Here is a 20886-nt window from a genome sequence, read left to right on the forward strand (position 1 = left end):
GTTTAAGTCTTTAATCCACGTTAAGTTAATTTTCTGAGTGGTATAAATTAGGGGTCCAATTTCACTTTTCTGTTTGTGATTATCCAGTTTTCCTAACACAGTTTGTTGAAGAGATCATCCTTTCCCCATTGCATCTTTTTGGCTCCTTTGTCAAATATTAGTTTACCGTATATATGGGGGTTTATTTCTGGGCCTATTCTATTCCATTGGTCTGTGTGTCTATTTTTATGCCAGTACCATACTGTTTCAATTACTATAGATTTGTAGTGTAGTTTGAAATCAGGAAGTGTGATGCATCAGCTTTGTTATTCTTTCTCAGGATTGTTATAGAGAATGAGATAGTTTTCTTTATTTCATTTTCAGATATTTTGATGTTAGTGTATAGAAATACAGCTGATTTCTGTATGTTGATTTTATATCCAGCAACTATACTAAATCCATTTATTAGTTCTAACAGTGTTTTTGTTATTTTTTTAAGAATTTTCTGTATATAAGATCATACAATCTGCAAATGACAATTTTACTTCTTCCTTTCTGATTTGGATGCCTTTTATTTCTTTGTATTGCTTAACTGCTCTAGCTAGGGCTTCCAGTACCATGTTAAATACAAGTGGTGAGAGTGGGCGCCCTTGTCTTATACCTGATTTTAGAGGGAAAGCTTTCAATCTTTCACTGTTGAGTATGATGTTAGTTGTGTGTTTGCCAAATATAGTCTTTATTATGTTGAGGTATATTCTTTCTATAACCAGTTTATTGAGGGTTTTTTTTAATCATGAGAGGATGTTGCGTTTTGTCAAATGCTTTTTCTGCATCTACTGAGATGATTATATATTATTTTTCATTCTATTAATGTGGTGTATCACATTTATTAATTTGCCTATGTTGAAACATCCTTGCATTCCAGGGATAACGCCCACTTGTGCAGGATGTATGATCTTTTAATGCATTGTGGAATTCAATTTGCTAATATTTTTTGAGAATTTTTGCACCTATGTTCATCAGGGATATTGGTCTAAGTTTTCTTTTCTTTCAGTGTCCTTATCCGGCTTTGGTATCAGAGTAAAGCTGACCTCATAAAATGAATTTGAAAGTGTTCCCTCCTCTTAATTTTTGGAGGAAGAGTTTGAAAAAGATTGGCATTAAATCACCTTTAAATATTCGGTAGAATTCACAAATGAAGTCATCTGGTCCTGGGCTTTTCTTTGTTGGCAGGCTTTTGATTACTGATTCAATCTCCTTACACTTGTTTTTGGTCTATTCAGATTTAATATGTCTCCCTGATTAAGTCTTAGCATGTTGGGCTTTTCTAGGAATTTATCCATTTCTTCTAGGTTATCCAATTCGTTGGCATATAATTGTTTCTAGTAAGTCTCTCACGATCCTATGTATTTCTGTGGTATCAGTTGTAATGTTTCCCCTTTAATTTCTGATTTTATTTATTTGAGCCTTCTCTCCTTTTTCTTTGTTGGTCTAGCTAAAGGTTTGTCAATTTTGTTTATCTTTTTGTAAAATCAGCTCTCAGTTTTGTTAATATTTTGTATTGCTTTCCTGTTCTCTATTTCATTTATTTCCAGTCTGATCTTTGTTATTTCCTTTATTCTATTAACTTTTGGTTTAGTTTGCTCTTCTTTTGCTAGTTCCTTGAGGTTTAATGTTAAGTTTTTTATTTGAGAGCTTTCTATTTTCTTTCTTTTTTTAAATTTTTTTTTATTGAGGTATAGTTGTTTTACAATGTTGTGTTAGTTTCTACTGTACAGCGAAGAGAAGTAGAGTTCCCTGTGCTATACAGCAGGTTCTTATTAGTTATCTATTTTATAGAGAGCTTTCTATTTTCTTAAAAATGCATACATTGCTGTAAAATTTCCTCTCAGAACTGTTTTTGCAGTATCCCATTGGTTTGGGTGGGTTGTGTTTCTATTTTCATTTGTTATGAGATTTTAAAATTTCTCTTTGAATTTCTTCTTTGAGCCATTGTTTGTTCTGGAGTATGTTATTTAGTTTTCATATGCTTATAGATTTCCTAGCTTTCCTCTTGTTGATTTCTAGTTTTACACCATTGTAGTCAGAAAAGATACTTGGTATGATCAGTCTTCCTAAATTTTCTGGGAATTGTTTTGTGGCCCAACAACTTATCTATCCTGGAAAATATTCTGTGTGCATTTGAGAAGAATGTTATTCTGCTACTGTAGGATGGAATATTCTATATATGTCTGTTGGTCTATATATGTCTGTTTGGTCTAACATATGGCTCAAGTCCAATGTTTCCTTGTTGATTTTCTGTCTGAATGATCCATCCATTGCTTAAGTGGAGTACTTGTCTTGTACTAGTATTGTATGGTTGTCTATTTCTCCCTTCAGATCGGTTAGTACTTGCTTAATATATTTATGTGCTACAATGCTGGATACATATACACTTATGATTGTTATGTCTTCTTGATGAATTGACCCCATTATCACTATATAATGACTTTCTTTGTCTCTTGTTACCATTTTGGCTTGAAGTCTATTTTGTCTGATATAAGCATAGCTACCCCTGCTTCTTCTTGCATGGAATATCTTTTTTCATCCATTCACTTTGAGCCTATGTGTGTCCTTAAATCTGTAATGTCTCTTATAGGCAGCATATAGTTGGCTCTTGGTTTTTTTTTAATCCATCTAGTCACTCTGTGCCTTTCATTGGTGAATTCAATCCATTTACATTTAGAGCAATTATTGATACATAAGGACTTAGTAATGCCATCTTATTAATTGTTTACTGGCAGTCTTGTAGTTCAGTTATTACTTTTTTCCTTTGTTTCTGCTTACACTTATAAATTGGTGGTTTTCCATGGTGGTATGCTCTATTCCCCCTTTCTTTATCTTTTGTGAACCTACTCTAGGTTTCTGCTTTTTAGGTTATCATGAGGCTTAATAAAACATCTTATAGATATAACAATCCTTTTTAAGCTGTTAGCAACTTAAATTTTTTCACATACATAAGCTCCATCATTTATTCCCTCGTTTGATGTTACAGTTTACCTCTTTTTATATTGTGTATTCACTAACAAATTATAGTGCTATATTTATTATTTTTTTACAAATAATATGATTTTATTCCTAAGGAAAAGTGACACATTCTTTGTTGGGCACATGTACCAATAGAACAGAAATGGAGAAGCTTATAATAGATCTCACCTGTAAATAGTTATATCTTTATAGGTGCATTCCATTATAATAATGTCATACATAAGGATGTATTTAGCATATGGTTGTTTGATAACAAGGAAAGATCCAGTTTCAGCAACACTACAGCTTAAAGCTTTCTACAGTGAGGTGCTTTACTACTGAATGAATGCCTGCGTGCATGTATAGTGCTCATCCACCACGGGCATCCCATAGGATGATGCAGATCTGCTCTTCCACTAGAAAATACCCCAAATATCCAAATATTTAGGTCTTTTCTCTTAGGTCAGTTTCCCTTGAAAGGAACTTTCCAATCTCCTACCAGGGTGTTAGGCAGAGGCCTGGCTTCCAGAAACCCAGGAGCCAATCAAGAGAATGGGGTTGGTGGTAGTACTGTATTTATTTTTAATACTCTTTTCCTTTAGCCTTTATCCTATAGTTGAATGGTTAACACACTATCATATTACAGAGGTAGAGTTTTCTAAGTATGACTGTATATTTACCTTTGTATATTTTCATGTCATTGGTTAATACTTTTTCACTTTAGCTTGAAGAACTCCTCTTGGCATTACTTGCAAGGCACATCTAGTGGTTATGAACTCATTCATCTTCTGTTTGGGGAATCGTCTCTCCTTCATTTCTTTTTTGTTTTTTAAATAAACTTTTAATCTCAGAACAGTTTTTTTTTTTTTTTTGGCTGTGTGGGTCTTTGTTACTGCACGCAGGCTTTCTCTAGTTGCTGCGAGCAGGCGCTACTCTTTGTTGTGGTGCGCGGGCTTCTCATTGCGGTGGCTTCTCTTTGTTGCAGAGCACAGGCTCAGGCACATGGGCTTCAGTAGTTGTGGCACGCGGGCTCAGTAGTTGTGGCTTGCGGGCTCTAGAGCGCAGGCTCAGTCGTATGGTGCGGCGGGTTTAGTTGCTCCGCGGCATGTGGAATCTTACCAGACCAGGACTCGAACCCATGTCCCTTGCATTGACAGGCAGATACTTAACCACTACGCCACCAGGGAAGTCCCTCTCCTTCATTTCTGAAGGATAACTTCAGTGGATAGAGTATTCTTGACTGGCAATTTTTTCAACACCTTGAATATATCATTCCATTCTCTCCTGGACTGTACAGTTTCTGCCGAGAAATCTATTGGAATGAAGGTTCCTTTGTAGGTTACAATCTTTTCTCTCTGTTTTTAGCATTCTCTTTTTATCTTTGATTTTTGACAGTTTCATTATAATATGCCTTGGACAAGGTCTTTTTGCATTGAGATAATAGGGTGATCTATTAGCTTTGTCAACTTGGATGTCCATGTCTCTCCTCAGATTCGGGAAGTTCTTTTTTTTTTGCGGTATGCGGGCCTCTCACTGTTGTGGTCTCTTCCGTTGCGGAGCACAGGCTCCAGATGCGCAAGCTCAGTGGCCATGGCTCACGGGCCCAGCCGCTCCACGGCATGTGGGATCTTCCCGGACCGGGCCACGAACCCGTGTCCCCTGCATCGGCAGGCGGACTCTCAACCACTGCGCCACCAGGGAAGCCCCGGGAAGTTCTTAGCTAACCTTCTGCCCCCTTCTCCCTCTGTTCTCCTTCTGGAACACCAATTATTTTAATATTTGTACATTTGATGACACCCCAAAGATCATATAGTCTTTCTTTGTTCTTTTTCATGCTTTTTTCTTTCTTCTCCTCTGAATGGGTTATTTCAAAGTTCTGTTATCTAGATCACTTATTCTATCTCTCATTTGGTCTACTCTACTACAGGTGCCCTCTATAGCATTTTTCATTTCATTTATTGCATTCTTCAGCTCCGGAATTTCTGTTGGATTCCTTTTTTTTATAATTTCTATCTCTTTGTTAAATTTCTCATCTTTTCATATATTGTCCTTCTGTGTTTTCTTGTAGCTTGCTGAGTTTCCCCAAAACAGCTATTTTGAATTCTTTGTCAGATTGCAATATTTTGTGCCATTGAGTTCAGTTACTGGAGGATTATTGTTATCTTTTGGTGATGGTATATTTTCTTGATTCTTCACATTCCTTGTAATTTTACAGTGATAGTTTTGCATTTGAAGTAGCAGACACCCCCACACACACCTTTACTATTTGCCTTTAAGTGGGGTATAGTCTTCATTGGTCCTATTATATCTGGGATTTTTCCCTGACCTTGTATGGACACACCTGCTCCCAGAGGCTGATGGGTGGACTTCTTGCTGAATTACAGCCAGCTTAATTGCATCCCTTTAATGCCCTTTAACATTCTTATCTGCTTCTTTTCTGATCTTTTCCCTCCCCTGCCCATCATGAAGGTCCTGCCTCAGTAACACTTTTTTAAATGGGCTTCTCCAGCAGTGTCTTGAAATGCCAGGGGACCCAAGCACTCACTCACTGCTATCCTTTTCCTATGCAGGAGAGGACACCACCTGCTAGTTCTGCCCCAGGCAGTGTTTCCTTGGGGAAGCAATGGCACTGGCAAAGTTACAATCTTCACTGCATCCAAACTCATTTTTTATTATTACTATTATTATTATTATTTTGCTCCAACAGCATGCTGGAATCACTTCTCTGGAAGGTTGAATTTCTACAAAGTCTCTCTAATCCATAGGTTTCTGCCCAAGTATGCACCCTCCAGGTTTTCCTTGGCCAGGGCCGAGAGGAATTGGGACAGGTTCACTGGTTCCTGCTGATTTTGATGCCCATACTAAGGTCTTTCTGCCTATTACTAGATCCACAGGTGGGCAAGACTCCTCCTGGATCCCTTAGTGTATGGTCTGGATCCCACAATTCCCACTGAGGCACTTTTGTTCATGTATGGATGCCTAATTAGTTGTTTAAAAGCGGGAACAGAAAGGAGAGATGTCTCACACTGCCATGAAGTTAATCTCACTCTGGACTTAATATTGTGGACAGTAGAATCATTGCTGATGACGAAATAGAAAGATCACATGATATAATTATATTAAGATTAATCTGGTATTTACATTTATTAAAGGAAAAACGAGATCCTTAAAAATATTATCGCATTGTATTAAAAAATATCCACTCAGAATAAAACAACTGGGAGAAAAAACACAAATGGGGTCTATAAGAATACAAATAATTTTAAATTCTGTAAGTGAAACCGTCTGGTTTAAAGAGAGAGTTTTCAGGGCTAATACAGAAGTTCCAGTGAAATCATGTGCAAGAAATCTGAGAATTTCAGTATCAGAGGCAACAGGAACAGGAGGGAAAGAAATGGTTTAACACACATTACAGAAATATGTAGCGCATATTTGATAAGATTGAAATAACCTTTAAAAAAGGAACCTTACTGGGCTTCCCTGCTGGTGCAGTGGTTGAGAGTCCGCCTGCCGATGCAGGGGACACGGGTTCGTGCCCCTGTCCGGGAAGATCCCACATGCCACGGAGCGGCTAGGCCGTGAGCCATGGACGCTGAGCCTGTGCGTCTGGAGCCTGTGCTCCGCAATGGGAGAGGCCACAACAGTGAGAGGCCCATGTACCGCAAAAAAAAAAAAAAAAAAAAAAAAAAGGAACCTTACTTTTCTGATCTAGAAAGGAGCCAGCTCATGCCAATTAGCCCCCAGTAGTCTTTCTTCTGGAAACTCTTGAACGTATTTTGTAGAACAGATCCCTGAAAGGGAAGAGCTAAGATAAATGGAGCTTTCAGGTATCTTCTGATTTGGCTTGCTGAGGCTCACCTGCAGAAGTATTGTGGGAGGAATCCTGTTGCTCAGCCTCAGACCACAAGGCAGCAGAAGCTTTACAACTACCAGCATCACTGATTTCAATCCTTAGATTATCTGTACATCATGGACACCATCTCTGTCAGATGACAAGATCATGGATGGCAACACTACTCTTTTTTTTTTTTTTTTTGCGGTACGCGGGCCTCTCACTGTTGTGGCCTCTCCCGTTGCGGAGCACAGGCTCCGGACGCGCAGGCCCAGCGGCCATGGCTCACAGGCCCAGCCACTCCGCGGCATGTGGGATCTTCCCGGACCGGGGCACGAACCCGTGTCCCCTGCATCGGCAGGCGGACTCTCAACCACTGCACCACCAGGGAAGCCCCAACACTACTCTTTATTTCCCACTCAAGGAGTTTCAGGTGCTTCCAGCAGTTATTTCCAAAGACTGCATTCAAAGAGCACAGAACTTATTTGAAAAGATTTGTACTTGTAGATGCAAGGAATGTTGGCTAAAGTGAGAATAAAATATTTTTTTGCTAATGTTCCTATCTTGGTGAATGCACATTTATTTTTTTACACTGAAAATTTTCTTGAGAATAACAAGAAATGAAATCTGTGAGTCTAGAATACTATGAATATACTGAAATTTACTTAGTACATTATTTATTCATCTGCAGGAGAGGCCTTCATTACACAGTGCTTATTATTAAAAATAAGATTACTTTAGTAGGACTACCAGTGTGTTCTAGCCATTCATTTTCTCATGGCCTCTTTAACCTCCTTGTTCCTGAGACTGTAGATGAGGGGGCTCAACAGGGGATCACAGACACCACTTTGTTTTGTTCCATTGAGTAGCTGGACTTGGGCATCACATAAATGAAGGTAATGGTCCCATAGAACAGAGTGACTGCTGTGAGGTGGGAGGTGCAAGTGGAGAAGGCTTTATGCCGCCCCTCAGTAGAGCACATCTTCAGGACTGAGAAAAGGATGTAGATGTAAGAGAAAGCGATGATAAACACAGTAACTACAATGATGGAGCCAGAAGAATGGCTGGAATTATTTCAGAAGTAAAATCATGAGAACAAGAAAGCTTCAGAAGTGGTGAATAATCACAGAAAAAGTGATTGACTTCATATGGTCCACAGAAGGACAGGCTTAACAAACAGCCAGTAATATCCAAGCATTCACACACCCACCTTAATAGGAAGCCCCCACTAAGAGAATGCAGGCTCTGGGGGACATGTGGGTGGCGTAGAGCAGGGGCAAGCAGATGGCCACATGGCAGTCATAGGCCATGGCAGCCAGCGAGAAGCACTCAGCCGTCCCACATGTGACCGTAGAACAGAGCTGAGCGACACAACCAGCAACACGGATAGAGGTTCCTTCCCTGAGGAAGCCCATGAGCATGACAGGTGTGACTGATGAGGAGTACCCAATGTGTACAAAGGCCAAATGGCAGAGGAAAAGGTACTTGGGGGTATGAAGCTGAGGGCTGCTTCTGATTAACGTGATTATGCTGACATTGCCCATTAAGGTGACCACGTGGATTCCTAGAAACACAATAAATAAAATGGCACAAGCTGTAGTATCCTCTGCTAACCCCAAAATAATGAACTCTGTTACAGTTGTGTAGTTTCCAGTCCCCAACTATACTGAGAATGATATCCACTGAAAGAAAAACAAGTGGTTATTAGAATAACCACTTATTAGATAAGTGGTTATTATTTTATTAGAATAAACAAGTGGTTATTAGAATATATATATATATATTAGAATATATATATATAAATATATATATATATTTATTATATTATTATTATAAATCTGCATATTTATTTTTACAATAGCTATATAATAACAAAATCCCATCATACACACTCACATGTAAATATTTGGGGAAAATATTTTCACACACAATACCTTGCATAAGGTTTAAAAATATAAATGTGCATTGATAGAAGGCCAGGAATACTCAGAAAAATCTTTTTTTTTTTTTCAACTTAACACATTCAAGTCACATTTGCCTTATATAATTAGTTTAGGTGGTCTGTAAGGAATAGACTCACATGAGCACATCCTAGAGACAGCCACTAGATGGTACGAGGGACCCAGTAACTGTATCTTCTGAGCCAAAGACATGATGAAAGGGAGCAGAAATGTCAGAATGGGCCAGCTCCCATGGAAAAGAACAACTGTTTAAAATGATATCTGAGGTATCACTTCTTGTATGAAAGAGGCTGAGCAGTCATATGAATCCTGAATTTAAACAGGTATCACAGTTAGAGGAAAGATGAACCAATATCCAGGAAGTTTGAACAGAGGCAGAGTGTAGAAAAAGGTGCTCAAATCATGAACAAGTTAACCTGGAGAGACTGCAGTTTGGAAAAGGAGATGGCATCATCTTAGGATCAAACTATCTGATTCATAATAGTGAGCCAACCCGGGAAAGGAAACCAGACACATTGATCAGGTTACTCCTGAAAGACTCCAGTGGTGCCTGAGACTTTGTATAAACTGGAGCTGGGCTGTGAGCAAAAGGTTCCAGCCTCCTTTCCCACAGGTAACCAGCCCGTGTGAATAGCCCCTGTCTGAGAAAAATCACACCTTTAGGTCAGCTTCTGGAAAGCTCTTTCCCATATCAACTTGTTTGAGGAAAATCATGAGAGCTTTCTCATATAGTCACAGAATGCCAGGCTTCAAAAAGCCACTCCATCCATTCCATCTCTCTCATTTTACAAAGTTATAAACTGAGATCTAAAGAAGTTAGGTAACTAATTTTAGGTTAAATGGCTTTCTGACAACTGAGCTGAGATCAAAGCTCATTCCTAGAGCCAATTCATTACCATATTTATATAACACAGATGTTTTCTGTAATTTGTAAAAAGAATATAGAATATCGGAACATATATTTGGTTCATTTATATGTTCAAAAAGTTTTTCAATTACACTAATATATAAGTAATATCTTTACTCTTAAAAGGATGATTTTGCAATCTAGTAATTCATATGAATAAATGGCTACACGGTAATGACAACTCTGTGAGGCAGATGATAAAGGGCCTCCTTCAGTGCCCTGACCCAGGAAATCGATGTGCCCGTTTTCAACTGAACCATTATGGGTCCTTAGTAGATAAGGAATCAAATTTAACTAGGATTTTCTTTTTGCAGAGCAACAAAGGGGATAGGTATGGCATTTGAGAAGAGGTGCAAGGTAGAGAGTGAAATAACCATTACCTTTAAGCTGAGCAAAGGTGAAGTGAGTACATGAAATGAGTAAAGCCTGCAAAAAAGTGCCAGGCCCCCAGGGAACTGAAGATTTGCTTTAATTATTCTACTAGGGAGAATGAGCTAGAACGACAGGAGGTGGTGATGGTTACAATTTGGGATGCTCAAAATGAGATTAAAAGCTACAGTTGTTGGCAAATGACAATATTTAAAAGTCTAAACTCTGATGCTGAGAGTGACTGGATATGGTAGGGGGGGGGGAAGATGTTTGGAGGAGAGATCAAGAAACTAAGAGGCTGTGAAGTTCAAAGGATCTTCTACGTGGAGATATTAAAACCCAATTCTCGTCCATCAGGAATTGTGACAGGAATACCATTAAGAAAGAGCAAGCCAAAGCCAAAAAGTTCCAAGGATGAGGAGGCATAATGCCAGTAGTAGGTGATTGCAAAAGGTGGAGGAAGATAAGGAGGATTGGTTAGTCGAGTCTGATGATGTCAACTCAACTATAAATGTTTGCAGGTAGGAGAGAGAAAATGTCTACAAGTGGCAATGGGGGAGAAAGAATACTATCCACTACCAGGCTCAGGGCTATGAAGAGTAAGAGAAAAAACATACATCACTTGAGAAGACTGTAGAGAAACAAATGTCCTCGGGGTAGCAAAGTATCCACTGAAAAGGACAGTGAACAGAATGGAATGTTCTAAAGAGATTCTGAGGACATGAGATTTTGTTGATAATTTTGAGTGACAAAGAACACAGGAAAAAGGCTTCGGGAAATAACCGTTCTTAGCTCCAGTAGAATGGAGATAATGTTCAAAGACAGAGTAAAGAATACACAAAAATATTGAATATGTATTGTTATGTTGTGGTTAACAGCTGAATGAACAAAAAGGAGGATGAAGGCTACTCCCAAAATTGTGGAGGAAGGATGACGAGGAAATTCAGAGCCTGTTCTGAGTGGCAATAATGGCAGGGAAGCAAAGGGTAATGCCATGAGGTTTTGCAGCCATACAGGCCTGGAATCAGATTCTACTTTGCCACTGATTATCTATGGAATCTTAGATGATTTATATAAATTCTTCAACCCTTCATGATTTATTTGTTTTTTTAAAAAATACCTCACAGGATTCGTGTGCTGAATAAGATGACATACATAATATACTGTTCATAGAAATAAGTGGATGCTCAACAAATGATTATTTCTTTGAAATACCCAAACCTTAAGTTCTAATACAAAAATGAAAAACAAACATTCTTGTATCAATAGAAAAGGAAAATTATTCCCTGCAGATGTTTATACGTCAACGATAAGGACAAATGTCAAAGAACTGTCAGTGTAAAGCAAGGCTGTATTTATGAGATTCAGGGTCTTTGGGGATGTAGGTCCTTGAGTACATTACTTGTTTGTGAAAATTCCACCGAAAATCCGTCAGGACAGAGAAAATTATAGGTATACGTGCTCATATAAATATGTGTCATCTTAAGAATATCTACATACTTATTTTTGTGTGTACATTCGAATTTTTAATGAAAACTTTTGATGGATTTCTAAACTAATTCTAATTGTATTGGGGCACGCAAGAAGAAACAAAGATACAGTGTAGCAGGCGTAATTTCAATCCAAAGTAGAAATCCTTCTGGGAAAAATAAGTGCTTGCGTGTGCACGCGCATGTGTGTGTACGTGTGTGTGTGTATGGGTTGATTGTGACTAAAGGCAGTAAATATCAAACTAATATGAAAAGAAGCGACTTGGGATTCTCACGGCACATGGGTTAAAATCGTTAACTAAATATCACCTGTGATCCCCTAAAATAAAAGTGCCCACCAAAGGCAAGTCTTTTGATGACATAATGCCCTAGATCAGAATGAAAAGCTTTAGAAATTCATTTACTGTGGTGTTGGACTATCTCTTCTAATCATTCTAGAAACCTCAAAGAGAATTACAGATTCATATTTGTAAATTCTTTGCCTAAGTAACGGAGTGAAACCAAGGACTATCGATGACTAAGCCATAATTCCTAGGGCAAACATTGATTCTGTCAGTTGATATATTGTATCACTTGAGTTCAGAGGCTCCATAGGTCTATCATGTGGAATTTAAACATTGATCAGAAAATAATGGAAATGAGGATATACTGGGAAATTTGGATGACTCAAATTACCCTGAACCTCAAACTCTCCTGGAAAGTGTGCCAGCCGAAGAAGCTCCTCTTTGCCTGTATGATGAAGCTGCTCCTACCTCGAGGACCCTTTAATGACTTCACCTGAGAAAATCACCTTAAAAGGTAAATCAATACTCCTCATGCCTTACCCTTAGGGTTTTTTTTAAGCTCCCAGCATACTCCAGGAGACATTAAGTCAAAGCTGAGAATATAAGATTTGTATATCAAAGAATTTTAGTATTTTCCCAATTTATTTCATACCTGTATATAGGAATGGTATGAAGGTACTAAACTAAGGAGAGAAGAATATACTATTAGGTCGTTTGAATTTATGATGTATAGTTGACCCTTAAACAAAGTGGGGCTTGGGGGCGCTGATCCTCCATACAGTAGAAAATCCACTTTTAAGTTATAGTTGGCACTCCCTATATGCGGTTGGATTCCTTGATTCTGCAGTTCCATATCTGCGGATTCAACCAACCATAAATCATTTGGTATTGTAGTATTTACAACTGAAAAACATCTGCATATAAGTGAACTCCCACAACTCAAACCTGGGTTTTTCAAGGGTCAACCGTAGTTGCAACCACCAGACATTCTAGATAGCATACGTTAGCTAGAACATATGGACATGGTTCTAATTGCTTGTTTAGTTGGTTAACTAAAACCTAAAATGAAGGATTCCCTGTGTAAAGTGAATTTAGAAGCCAGACAAAATTCCTTGGTATATTCAGATGTAATCGAATGTTTGGAAAGATGTGGAATGGTGACACGAGTTTATCACGTGCAGTCCATTGCCAATGTATGCACCTTCCAAGGAGAGCTCAGAAGCATCTTCTACTCCATGGCACTGAGAAATTCATTGGTGAAGGACCATAATTATTTTTAAGAAGAACTGAAACAGATATTGTCTGTAGCCCAGAGATGTGGGTGGGAGATACCAAATCAGAAATGAGATCAAATTTCAATAATACCAAAACCCTGAAGTGGCAGCAACCACAGATATGTATGTGTTCATAGCACCATGCCAAGTTTGACAGGGCAATCATTCATAACATGGTATCCAAAACTTCTGGGATCTTTAGGGGTAGCTAATTAAGCATGGCATTCTTAAAACCATGGATAGACAGCCCAGTAAGCTCTATACTTGATATGTATGACCCCAAACACTCTAGGGTCAGAGAACAGGGGCCTGATTTGAAATACCGTGAACTGTGGTAAGAGTTATTCATGTAATTCCCAGAGTAGAATCAATTCAGAGACCCAGAGTCCCTTGAATTAGGAAGAGGCTGAATACCCTTGAGGAAGAAATTTGCAATAATATCACATTATCTATTCTGTGACTCTCATTCCTCATCTACTCCAAAGTAGATTTAAGGCCATTTAAAGGTAATTTTTCATGAGAAAAGGGAGATACCCAGACCTTTCAGGGGTTATTACAGACAGGCACTGAACTACACTAATATTTCAGTCCATCATGGACTGCACTGCAGTCCATCAATCAGAGAGGGTGCTTATAGGATTCATGCTAAAAGTGGAATGCTGACCTAGTTTCACCTCACTGTGGGCCCAACAGCACCCTGATTTATAAATGAAATACCTCTGGGCGACAACTGCCAGAATCTCCCCCTCACCCCATGTAGTTTTCTGAGCCATGGACACAGGCTATCTCACTGGGAGGTCCAAGTGGAGGCTCCTGAAATCCACTCCTCCAGCCGATATGGTAAATCAAAGGAACATTCCTTTCTTCGCGGAAATAAGAGATAAGCACATCCATCAAAGTTGCAGCGTAAGACCCTGGAAGCACTGCTGAGGCAGCAAGATCCAGTTTCTGGGGCAGCAGGGCTGATGTTAGTGTCCTTAGTGCCCAGTGTGCTGCAGTGGTTGCACTTATAATACATGCTGCAGCTCCTGGTGTTGAGCAGCAACTTCAGTGGGGCCCTCACTTGCCCAGTTCCTTGCAGGGGTTTGGGGCATAGCTTTCAACCTGACTCTACAGTCTTCCTGCTGGCTCTTGGTCTGCTGAAAATATCCAGAGTCTACGTATGTTGCTTGCAATTGAAGACTCTCACTGGTTCATATGCATACACTATTAGCAATGTTTTTTATAAGTTAGAAATGCATGAGAATAGCAACAACATTGTTCACTAGAATAAAATCAATTTGGATAAGATTTGTTATTTAGATGGCATTCATTGAAATAACACCATTACATATAGAATCAGGTATTTATATGATTAAATATGACAATATAAATGAATATAATGCAGACGACATCATTTTAATAGCACCTTATAATTGACAGAAGGCAGAATAGCGTTAAGAAGGGCTTCCCCGGTGGGGCAGTGGTTGGGAGTCCGCCTGCCGATGCAGGGGACACGGGTTCGTGCCCCGGTCCGGGAAGATCCCACAAGCCGCGGAGCGGCTGGGCCCGTGAGCTATGGCCCCTGAGCCTGCGCGTCCGGAGCCTGTGCTGCACAACGGGAGAGGACACCACAGTGAGAGGCCCGCATACCGCAAAAAAAAAAAAAAGAATAGCATTAAGGAGAAAGATCTAAACTCTGGGCTTGTTTGCTTGTTTCAAATCCCACCTCCGCCATCTACTAGCTTTGTGATCTTGGCCAAGTTACTTAACTTGAAGTACTCATGTTCCTCATCTATGCACTGAAGATAATAGAACTGTTGGAGATTAAGTGAGACTATATGTGTAAAAGGCTTAGAATAATGTCTAGCATGTGGCAAGCACTCAGTAAATATGAGACACCATCAACACCATGAGAACAGTAACAGTAACACAAGAAAGAAATTTTAATGTTTTAATTAGTTTTATCCTTTCAACACCCACTGAAAAGTATTGCTATTATCCCCACTTGACAGCTGAGGAACCAGAAGCACAGGAATGTTAAGTAACTTGCCTACGGTCATATGATTAGTAAGTGGATGAGCTTGGATTCCAATCCTGAGTGGTGTGCCTCCAGAATTTTCACCCCTAATCACAAAACCAGAATTAATTTACTACTGCTACTACTACCTGCTACTCTTATTTTTTTATCATTAGTATTTAGTCCTACTAACATGCTGGCTCTGATCTGAACCAAGGCTGACTTATCTTATTGCAATAATAAGCAAATATATTTTCAAGCTCATTAGAACAATTACTTGCCGTTTTTCGTTTTTTGTTTTTGTTTCGTTTTGGCTTTTTTTGCCGGGGGTGGGGGGAGCATTGCACAGCTTGTGGGATCTTAGCTCCCTGACCAGGGATCAAACGCAGGCTCTTGGCAGTGAAAGCACAGAGTCCTGACCACTGGAACGCCAGGGAAGTCCCCAATTACATGCCTTTGATGTGAAAGTTGATTTCCTGAAACTAGACTTGGGTTTGGATTAGTTGGCTCAGAGTAGATGGTTTAATGACTTCCTGGGGAGCAGAGCACCTCTGCTTATAGACAATTTTAGAGAACATAGTAAGTCTGAGGATTAGTCCAGGGATTCACATCTCCTATATTTGGAATTGAAGCTGAGGAGCAGAGTTGAAGACTAGGCCCAGAGGACTCATAGGTGACACACCATCTCTGCCTATCCCTGCCTCCCCAGCAGATACATCTGCAAATCATGGCACATCCCCAGATAATGGGGGCATTAGAGCACAGGAAAGGTCATTAATTCTTATATATATATATATATATATATTCAAACAGCAATACAAATACTAGATAAATACACTTTTGCCCCTTTGGGGCCTGAAACTACCTGACTCTTTGAAATTTAACAAAACTGGCATTTTAAATAAAATTTCTAAAATCTCTGCTAACTGCTTTATGGATGACTGGTGTGTACCATCTGAATCTGTAGCTTGCCCCATCACTGAGAGGGCCAGCTGGATAGGTTTCATTAAGGAATCAACAGGTTTCAAAATAATCTCCTAAATCAGTTGCATTCTGAGCTAGTGTGTGCACATTGACCAAGAGATCAGAAAGATTATAGGAATATATCTTTATATATAGGGGCCCAGGTTTTCAGCAAATAGAATCTGACTTAAAATGAACCTAGAAGAGCATGAATGAGGCTAAAGAAGGCTTTTTTTTTTTTTTTTTTTTTTTTTGCGGTACGCAGGCCTCTCATTGCTGCGGCCTCTCCCGTTGTGGAGCACAGGCTCCGGACGCGCAGGCTCAGCGGCCATGGCTCACGGGCCCAGCCGCTCCGCGGCATGTGGGATCTTCCCGGACCGGGGCACAAACCCGTGTCCCCTGCATCGGCAGGCGGACTCTCAACCACTGCGCCACCAGGGAAGCCCTTGTTCTTATTTTACAGATACAATACCGTCTCAGATTTCTTCTGTTCTTTGTATTATCTCCACTTTCCCCAAAGACTTTCTTCCTGTTTGTTACTCTTGGCTTCTCTTTCATAGAGGATTTTATCAAATGCCTGATGATCCTCTCTGGTCCATCCTGAAAAGTAAGGCACTACAATGTTGTTAAGCAACTCTGTGAATGTAGGGAAGAGTTTCAACGGATAAGCTTTGCTTTAAGGTGATTAGTGAAAAGACTTTCTCTCTAACTGACCTTTAATATCAGAAAGAAAATGCTTTTTTAAAAGCTTTAATAAATTTTCAATATTTTACCTGGGACCTGGAAGCCTTGCTAATGAACATTCTGTAAACATGGTAAGAGTCGGGGAGGAGATCAGCTACCTGTAAAGAAGGATAAAAAGATCTTGTAATTAATCTATTTTCAGTCCATTTATTCATTTGACAAATATTTATTGAGTACCTACTGTATTCCAGGCACAGTTCTGTTTCAGCTCCCCCTTCTCCCCAAAACAAAAAATAAAGATCTCATTCTAATTGGGGAAGCAAACAATAAACAAACAAATAAATAAATAGGTGGTTATAAGGACTAAGAAGAAAAATAAAGTAGGATAAAGCTATTCCATCCCCATCACAGAAAGTGATGGGGATGGAGCAGCTATTTTAGATAGGATGGTCGGGCAAGGCCTCTCTGAAAAGGTGGTGTTTGAAGACAAACCTGAAGGAAGTGAGTCAGGAGAGCATCTGAAGAAAGTACTCCAAGCAGTGGGGAAATAGAAAGTACACAGACCCAGAGGCAGAAGTGTGGTTGGTATACTGGATGTGGTTAAGTGGAGTTAGCAGGAAAGAGAGTGACGGGAAATGAGACAGAGACATAGCAGAGGTCAGAGCATGCAGGCCTTGTAAGCATGGTAATGATTCTGAGTGAGCAGGGAAACCATTGGAAAGTTTTGAGCAAAAGGGTGTCCAGTATGTGAGTATGTGGGTGCCATTTACATGATTCAGTTAGCGACCTGTTACACACCCAAGCCACCTCCTTTCACCATTATTAACTCACTTATTTTTCCATCTACTTTGTATAGCTTTCACATATTTCATGACTTCTACTCTTTCACCTTCATTATATTAATAATTTCCACATCTTCATAATGATTGATTGGTGGCATGATACCACACGGCCCCTTCTTTACCTCATTGGTTTAACTTCAGTTCCCAATGTGGTCTGACTCAGTTCATTTGGACTAACTCTTTTTGTCAAACCAGATGCCATGTCACAGACCACCTTATTGAAGCAATGACCTTGGTTCAGGGGCCCACCAAACCCAAACTATGGTTCCAAGAAGAGGTGAAAGAAGATGCAGAAGGGATCGTGTGGTCATCCTCAGGCGGAACAGATCCCTCAGAAGGCTGTCCTGTCCACTAGATCTTGCTGCAACTACTGCCACTAGCAGTGAGTGAATCCTCTGCTACCCTGTGTCTTTGTATTAAGAACTTCTGATGCAAAGTTTGCATAAGGTATGTTTGATTGATGAAACACAGGATGCACGTCTGGGCTCTAACAGCATAGGAAGTTACAAAAATACCTGGCATTTTCCACCTCTTCAGTGGAAGGTGTATTCTTCCTCCCAGTACAATGAGAAAGACCAGAATTTCCAAAGCATTGGAAGGGGATTTAGATGCCAAAAGGCCAAAAAAGAATAACCAGTGTCTATTAAATATGGCTACGAACTCTTTTTCTGAGAATACTTTTGGCCTCAGCCCATAAACTTTGATTTGTATTTCTAGCATTGATGATAACTTTAAAATAGTTTATTGGGATTTTTATTTCCATTTTGACCAAAAATAAACCAGAAGAATCTTCTTCCATTTCCAAGTAGTTAGATTGTTTTTAACTAACATTTTATTAATAAATCTGGCTTTATTGAATTATAGTCAGAGAGTATGTTATGTGTCACACTTCTACTTCATGGAATTAATTACATATTCTATATGGCTATTACATTACCAATTTTTAGAAAAATGTTTAAAAAGGAGTGTTATCTATTTGAATGGCAAATATTTTTATAAAATTATTGAAAGAATAAATGTTAAATTATTCAAAGATACTTATATCTTTATTTGGTTTTGGCTAATTCATGAGTCAAATATTATATTAAAATCTTTCACCATTATTCTGACATCTTTCCCTTTTTTTTTTTTTTTTGCGATATGCGTGCCTCTCACTGTTGTGGCCTCTCCCGCTGCGGAGCACAGGCTCCAAACGCGCAGGCTCAGCGGCCATGGCTCACGGGCCCAGCCGCTCCGCGGCATGTGGGATCTTCCCCGACCGGGGCACGAACCCGCGTCCCCTGCATCGGCAGGTAGACTCTCAACCACTGTGCCACCAGGGAAGCCCCTCTTTCCCAATTTTGATATTTTGCTTTATATACTTTGATTCTATGTATTTTGGCCCACAGGTGTTCTTGCTTATTAACTTGGTAACTGTTGAATCTGAGGGCTGTGTAATAGCAGTTCATTACCACATTCTGTCTACTTTTGGATCACTGTGAACTTTTCCATAATAAAAATAGAACAATATTAATGGTTTTTACATCTTCACTCTGTATTGTACCATTAGTCCATATAAAGTGAAGGTTGGGTTCCCTAGAGGCAGACACTGAGACAAAGATAAGTACACACAGTTTGTTTGTGAAATGCAGGGAACATTTGTGTATTAATTTATGTGCAGTGAATATATTTCATTTAGCACATATTTTAAATATTTGAGAATTAAAAGTATTTGGTTTCTGCAAGAAGTGGGGCTAGGAGTGTCATAACAATGGTGGCAACCACCATGTATTTAAACTGCTCTAGATAGATGCAGGCAGAAATGATAAGATTTTTTTCTGTGGTACGTGGGCCTCTCCCTGTTGTGGCCTCTCCCGTTGCGGAACACAGGCTCTGGATGCGCAGGCTCAGCGGCCATGGCTCACGGGCCCAGCCGCTCGGCGGCATGTGGGATCTTCCCGGACCAGGGCACGAACCTGTGTCCCCTGCATCGGCAGGCAGACTCTCAACCACTGTGCCACCAGGGAAGCCCGTGATAGATTTTTTATGTATCTCATCTTCTCAGAGGATCTGACAGTGCAATCTTGAAGAAAATAAAATAAATAAGATAAAATAAAATAGAAAAATAGAATCTCAATATGGAGAACATAAAAAAGCAATACTTAAAATAATTTTACCATAAATGTATAAGCCAAACAAGTTAGATCTAGTTTATACATGTACACCTCACTCCATTCCTACCCCCTTACTGGGGTGAAATCAAAGTTGTATCATGGATACAATAAGGAAATAAGGGTCCCTTCTGATCAGAGCAGTACTCAGAAAAACTGCATAATTATTTAAGCTATTATTATAAAACCTAGAAAATAATAAATAAAAAAATAAACTGCACATTCAACTCAAAATGTTTGAAAAGCAACAAAATATATAAATGTGTAAGTCAGAAGTTAGGAGAAAAGAGGAAACTATTTAGAAAATAGGAAAATGATAGAATACACAAATAATTCTAGAAGCTGGGTTTTTTAAATTAAAACTTCAGTAAATAAGAACACCTCTAGAAAATCTAATCAAAGAAAAAGTTATAATTGAAAAGACACTATTACACAGGAAGAGGCTGTATAATAGGAACTAACAGTTTAACAGGAATATGAGAACACAGTGCCTGGCACTTGAACTATGCATAATGCTAATCATATCCCACTGTTAAAAACAGCAGAAGTGTGGGAGGTGCAGCAGTATCATTTACATAGTTTCCAAATCTATTCTTTGAGACTATCATAACCTTGATGACATTACCAAGCGTGCGCACACACACACACACACACACACACAAGCTAGACCCAAAACTCCTAAGTTGAATATGTGGCACTTGAATTCAACAATATATTAAACACTCAACACCATGATCAGGTAAGGTTATTTCAGTGGGTTAAATATAAATAAAAACTAGGGGCTTCCCTGGTGGCGCAGTGGTTGAGAGTCCGCCTACCGATGCAGGGGACGCAGGTTCATGCCCCAGTCTGGGAGGATCTCGCGTGCCGCGGAGCAGCTGGGCCCGTGAGCCATGGCCGCTGGGCCTGCATGTCCAGAGCCTGTGCTCCGCAACGGGAGAGGCCACAACAGTGAGAGGCCCGTGCACCGAAAAAAATAAATAAATAAATAAATAAATAAATAAATAAATAAATAAATAAATAAATAAATAAAAACTAGGTTAATATAATTGGAACAAAAACCAAAACAGCAACATGTTAATTATAATGGAAACACTAAAACTTTCCCAAATGTAATAAACAAGTCAAGAGAGGGTAGCAATTCCC

General features: G+C 39.3%; 1 protein-coding gene across 1 annotated transcript; it reads right to left on the reverse strand.

Annotated features, from left to right (window-relative positions):
- Positions 1-7584: 7584 nt before the first annotated feature.
- On the reverse strand, positions 7585-8361 carry LOC309965471 (olfactory receptor 5P80-like; the record flags this gene model as incomplete). The annotated part of the gene is given in 4 exon segments (XM_082844996.1): positions 7585-7646; positions 7649-7879; positions 7882-8052; positions 8055-8361. Coding segments are annotated over 4 exon segments (771 nt in total).
- Positions 8362-20886: the final 12525 nt, after the last annotated feature.

This window comes from Leucopleurus acutus (genome assembly GCF_964270905.1).
Source record: "Leucopleurus acutus genome assembly, chromosome: 8".
NCBI lineage: Eukaryota > Metazoa > Chordata > Mammalia > Artiodactyla > Delphinidae > Leucopleurus > Leucopleurus acutus.